The sequence below is a fragment of the Rousettus aegyptiacus genome, unplaced genomic scaffold (genome assembly GCF_014176215.1).
Source record: "Rousettus aegyptiacus isolate mRouAeg1 unplaced genomic scaffold, mRouAeg1.p scaffold_m13_p_15, whole genome shotgun sequence".
NCBI lineage: Eukaryota > Metazoa > Chordata > Mammalia > Chiroptera > Pteropodidae > Rousettus > Rousettus aegyptiacus.
In genome coordinates this window covers 7,449,946-7,455,643 of record NW_023416290.1, presented here as the reverse complement: position 1 = coordinate 7,455,643, position 5,698 = coordinate 7,449,946, and the positions used below count along the sequence as shown (strand labels likewise).

At 53.3% G+C, this 5,698-nt stretch overlaps 1 protein-coding gene across 1 annotated transcript; it reads right to left on the bottom strand.

Moving 5' to 3' along the window:
* Positions 1 to 1,972: 1,972 nt before the first annotated feature.
* MSC (musculin) lies at positions 1,973 to 5,062 on the bottom strand. The gene is made up of 2 exons (XM_016153720.2): positions 4,470 to 5,062; positions 1,973 to 3,604 (listed from the first exon to the last, which is right to left on the bottom strand). Exons 1-2 carry the CDS (start codon positions 4,977 to 4,979, stop codon positions 3,518 to 3,520), a joined length of 597 nt encoding a protein of 198 aa, XP_016009206.1. The 5' UTR covers positions 4,980 to 5,062; the 3' UTR covers positions 1,973 to 3,517.
* Between the last annotated feature and the right edge of the window lie 636 nt (positions 5,063 to 5,698).

Here is a 5,698-nt window from a genome sequence, read left to right as displayed (position 1 = left end):
TCAGTATCACTAATAATAATGCTTTGGTTCCCTCAAAAAGCCCCCTGAAGAGTATTTTTTGATTTACTCATTTTATTTGTGATTCAGTACCTTTTACGTTATATTTCTTAGACTTTTTTTTTTTCCTTTAACTTTTCTCTCACAGCAGCATATATAATCAAATTGAAATGACTCCAAGGACAGACTTACTTCCCTTTTTCTCTTAACCTCCTTCATTCCCCAGACCCAATTCCTATGTCTTCCCCCAAATTCCTAAAGAAAAATGATGAAAAAAAAAATCAGGAAGGCTTTGGGATGCTTTTCTCCTAGTTAGAGGACCCGATAGTCATGGTTTATCAAGAAAGATCTGGTTCAAGGTGCTCAAGGCCTCTCCCGCACAGCAACCTCTGCCAGGAAGCTCAGCAGTTTACACTGATCCTTCAGGACTTACTAGAAATTGGCCCTTTTCTTCTTTTCTTATTTTTTAAATAACATAATTCTTGGGATTGCACTTTTTACAGAAACCGTGAAGCAAACAATTCTTGAAAAAGTTTTCTTTTCTTTTCTTTTTTTTTTTTTTATAAAGTATAGGATTATAAAGCAGCAGTAAAAATGAGTTTGCTGAGCACAACACTGCACATGTGAGCCAGTGAACAGCACCACCTGTGTGGGGGGGCGGGGGGGGCCAGAGCAGGGGTGGGAAATTAGAGCTTACCCCTAAAGTATGCTGAGAGAATATAATTATAGAAACAAACGCTTTAAATTTCTTTCTTTATGAAAATTCGCCTTAATGTCTTCTTGTGTATTCAAATGCTTGTTCTTACCTGCAAGATAAGGAGTCACTGCAAATATAACGTGTGTTTTCTTGGTCTGTTTCTGTTCCTGTGGGACACTTCTCTTGTTTTACAGTTGGAATCCAGGCCCTTCAAAACGGGACCCAGTCTTAGATTGGATTCCTGAAATGACCCACCTGTTGCGGGTGTCTCTCTTTGCCAAAAACAAAGCATGCCCCCCAACCCTCCTACTTCCATTGTCAGCATTTAGGGTGCCGCTCACTGCCTTTTAGAAGGGTCGCTTAAATATCACTGTCACATTTTTTCGTGACAACAAACTTCCCAAGCAGGCCCTGTCGTTACCCATTTTGTAGAAGAGGAGGCAGGCTTAGACAGGGGTGGCATATGGTCACTGGTCTGTGGACTCGCAGAGCTTGGATTTCAGGCTGGGTTCTGTATTCAGGTTAGGTTCACCTTAATGGAGCAGGTGCCTCCTCCTTGAAAAGCACCTCCAGAGGCTTTGGAAAAGACCTGGACTCAGAGCTTGCTTCCAGCAGAGAGCCCACACCCAAGAAGCTGACCACCCAGAACTTAGGGCCAGCTGAAGTGCCTTTGACTAAGCTAGAGTTTCCTGTCCCTGGTTACTCCCGACTCCTTTTTTTTTTTTTTTTTTTTTTTAATTGAACCGGAGAGCTGCTGCTGATGCCGTAGAAGCCAACTAAAGTGAGCCTGTAGGCCACTTTCTTCTGAGGATGAGGACTGGATTAGGAGGGCTGGAATCCTCCTGGCCTGAGAAAATGGTATCAGAAAGCAGCTCTCCAGGGTTTTGGGTTGGCTTAGTTCAAAACAGGAAGTCACACTCTCCCATCTCTCTCTCACCTCTTAAACTCCAGCTGTACGTTCTCTCTCTGGTCGAGAAAACTGCCTTCCAATTTCAGAAATTAAAGGATGCACCCCAAATGTGGCAGTCGTTTAGGTAGTTTCATCCTTCACACTTTTCTGAATTTTGTAAACACGTTCTACCCAGAGAATGTTGCTTTTAAAATTGTATGATGAGGTTTCACAAGTTGTTACCACCCATACAAATTACAGTGAAAATAGAAGAGAGTAATAAGGAAAATGAGATGGTGTACATTAAAAACGCTAAACGCTACATAAACATTATTTGAAAAAGAAAAACTGCACTGAAATACAGATTGAAGTCTTGTATTATAGTTTTATTTTGCCAGTTAGACTAAGACCCCCCCCCCCCCACTCTCGTGGGTGGATTGTAGGGGTTTCTTGAATTCCTTGCAATTGTAAGCACTGCAGTGTGCTTTAGGCTGAAGTGTGTGTGTGTGTGTGTGTGTCTTGTGTGAGAGAGACAGAGAGACAGACAGACAGAGAGACAGAGACAGAGAGGGAGGGGGAGAGGGAGAGAAACAAGCATCTATATTATTTTGAAGAGTATACCCTTCATGGAATTATGTCCCCAAAAGACTCTTAGGGCTTAATAAGCCTCCCGTTCTGCCTTCCAGCAATCCTTGCCTGGACAGGAAGAATCAGAATCATAGAAGTCAAGGAGAATTACATTTAGAAATGCAGGGATCCAAATGTGACCACCACAGTTCCTTGGACAATGACCCAGTCTCTGTCCAGAGCCAAGGGGGCACCTTTACGTTCACTTCCAAACCAGACACAGTAAAGGACAACAGAGTACATTCTGACACGCCCAGGGACACTCACTTTTCTCAATGCGTTTTATTATTCATAAAAAAATAAACTTATTTACATTTGCTAATTACTGTGGTAGTGCGGCCTCAGCCTCGGCGGCAGCGGTGCCGGTGCATTCCCCCAGAGCACAGTCGCTGGGCACCTAACAGCCTCAGCGGCCGGGAGCGAGAACACAGAACAGCGGCAAAAGAGGGACATTGGAGGAGGGGGCGATGGGAGCTCGTGGTGGGGTCAGGTGGATACCGCCAGGAGTCCGAGGGGGTCTGCAAGGAGGTGCGGGAGGAGGGAGTAAAGATGGGGGCGGGGGGAATGCTCACGCCAGAAGTTGCGGGGAGGCGGGGTGCAGGTGGACCGAAGAAGCCGGGTTAGGAAGGGGCAGGAGCCTGCGGGAGTGAGGGGCCCGCCTGCAGCTGGGAGGCTGCACAGCCCGGGATCTGCTGGTAAAGGCGGCCCGGGGAGGGGGTGGAGAGTTCCCTCACAGCACACGTCCACGGCTCCCCACTGCGGGCGAGGCACTGCCCTAATGGGAAACCAACCCTGCCCAGGTATCCACTCTCCTTCCTTTGCAACTGAAAAACCTGGCCCACGTGGGTCTCACGTGAAGACTTCTGTGCAGCAGATCACGCAGGAGAGCGCGCTCCTAACGGGGAAGGCCGGCGCTGTGCAGAGTCGTGCCATCTCTGATAAGGCACATATGCCTGTCTCAGCTTGGACACCAATCCAAGGCAGTTTGAGGCTGGCTTCTGAAGGCGACGGGGTCTACACTGCTGAAGCCGGAGGTTGGATCTGGGCCCGAGCTCCTGAGGCCTAAGGAGGCTCTTCCTGGAGAGGTGAAGTATGGGCTCCGGTGATGGCCAGGCTGCCGACCTCAGCTCTGCCCCCCACGCCCGCCACCTGTCTGTCTGGTTCGCAGTTCGCGGTGGGGTGTCTAGGAGAATCCAATGGAACTTTCTTCCCATTCTCTGGGGGGTTCTCACGCAGTCTCCTTTCGCTCAGTGGCCCCCTAAACACATGCTTAACCAGTAATTCCATCGATCGACTTCAAGTTCGATCTAAGCGGTGGTCCCACAGAGTCTGCCCGCAGAGGAAACTTCTTTGGCGTCAGAGTCCGGGCGTCCAGAGACCACGAATGGCCACGTCTGTAAAATCAAAAAGAGCGTCAGATATTGGAGAAGAAACGACTCTTTCAAACCGAAACCGCTCTCCTAAGCGAACCCTGGGATGTCCCTGGCTTTCGGCTCTGATTTTATCAGTGTTCTGAAATGTGCATGTCTTTACTTTGACCGAATTGTGATGGCGTGAGACCTAAGCGGTCCATCCACGTTTCCTACTGGACTGTGTCTCACAATGATTTGGTGAAACTTGGCAGGAATTGGGGATTTTGTCGTTTAATTCCCTTCCTCCAAAACACACACACACACACACACACACACACACACACACACACACACACACACCCTCCCCCACTCCCCTTGTTCCAAGTGGGAACTGGGATAGGATCTTTCTCAAACTCGAGAGTTGGCAGGTCCGAGAGGGACTTTCCGGACAAATCCCGTTTGGAGAACCTCTGCTATTCCGCAAGAAGTTAAAAATCCAAAGGCTTTTTTTTTTTTTTTTTTTTTTTTTTAGCAGAGTTCGGCTTCCCTCCTTCTGTTCAAAAGTAGGGCTTCTGAAAGTTGGGCGAGGGAGGTTTGCCATTCAATCTGCAACGGGGTAGCGGACTCAAGTGGACCCCAGATTCACCCCAGAAGTGGGATGTTAGCCAATAGCTGTCACTGGACGAAGCACCACGCACAGCGAGCAGAATGATGCGGAAAGGGCGTATGGTCCTCCGAGACAAGGGCCGGCCCGTCCCGCGGCTTGGGGGGGGGGGGGGGGTCACTAAACTGGCCGCCTCGCCACCCACACCAGCACCTCCCGCTCGCGTTCTCCCCAGCGGGCTGGCGCTGCCCCGCGCCCGGGGGCGCGCGGGCATCTCCCGGCCGCTCGGCCCGGGACTCCTACCAGGTTCACCGGGTGCACGTAGCCGTTCTCGTAGCGGTCCTCCTGCAGCAGCTGCCGCAGGTGCGCGATGTAGCTGGAAGCCAGGCGGAGCGTGTCGAGCTTGGAGAGTTTGGTGTCGGGCGGCACCCAGGGCAGGCTGGTCTTGAGCCGCGAGAAGGCTTTGCTCAGCACGCGCATCCGGGCGCGCTCGCGCGCGTTGGCCGCGTTGCGCTGCGACTGCTTGCACTCGGCCGCCGAGCCCTTGGGCGGGAGGGGCTTCTTGCCGCCGCCCCCCGCGGCCACGCGGGGCCGCTTCCTCTTGCAGCCGCCCGCGCCGCGCGCCGCGCCCAGCTCGCGCCGCGCCTCCTCGCCGTCGGGGTCTTCGTCCTCCGCAGACGAGTTGTCGCTGGGCGAGATGTAGCTGCTCTCGGCGCCGCGGAGAGGCGGCCGGTGGGAGGCGGGCACCGGGTACGCCCGCTGCAGCCCCCGCAGCTCCATGTCCTCGGGGTCGCTCACCGAGCCGGTGGACATCGCTGCGTGCCCCACGCCCGCGCGCGCCCGCGCTCTGCTTCAGGCCAGCCTCGCGGTCTGTGCTTCCCGCGGGCTCGCGGAGGCGGGGGTCACGGCGCCCCCAGGAGGGCCGCGGCCGTGGGTCCCGCAGCGCCGAGCCGGGAGCGAGCCCTCCGCCGACGCGGGAGAGCGCGGCCGAGTCGGCGCCGGGCCCAGATCCGGCCCGCACAACCGCGAGCCGCGCCTCTGACAAGGGTATTTATCTGTCCTGCTCGGAACACACCATCCCAGGCCAAAAAAAAAAAAAAAAAGATGGGGTTGGGAAGGGGGGCAAGAGGTGGGGCGGGGGCGTGGAAGGGGTGGGGACCGCTTTTCTGCTCGCAGAGGATCTGCCTGTGGGGGCGGGGAAGGGGAAGTCTCTGATGAACAGAGATGTGGGCCCGGGGCCCGAGGGACCCTCAGACTGTCAATACGAGATGACTGTGCGTTGCGCGAGTGAAGGAGGGGACACTTAGAAACCCCGAGATCGCGACGTCTGCTTCCCTCCCGGCCTTTTCAGCAGAACTGCTTTCCAAGTTCATCATCACTCATTACGTGCGACTGCCTGTCCAAGCCTCGCCGGACTCAACACCGAGCCGCCCGCAAGTCCGCTCTCCTTTTCCTCCTCCTGCTCCTCTGACAGTGCTTTATGATCTACCTACAAAGCACTTTTATCTACATTGGTTCGTTTCATTTTACTA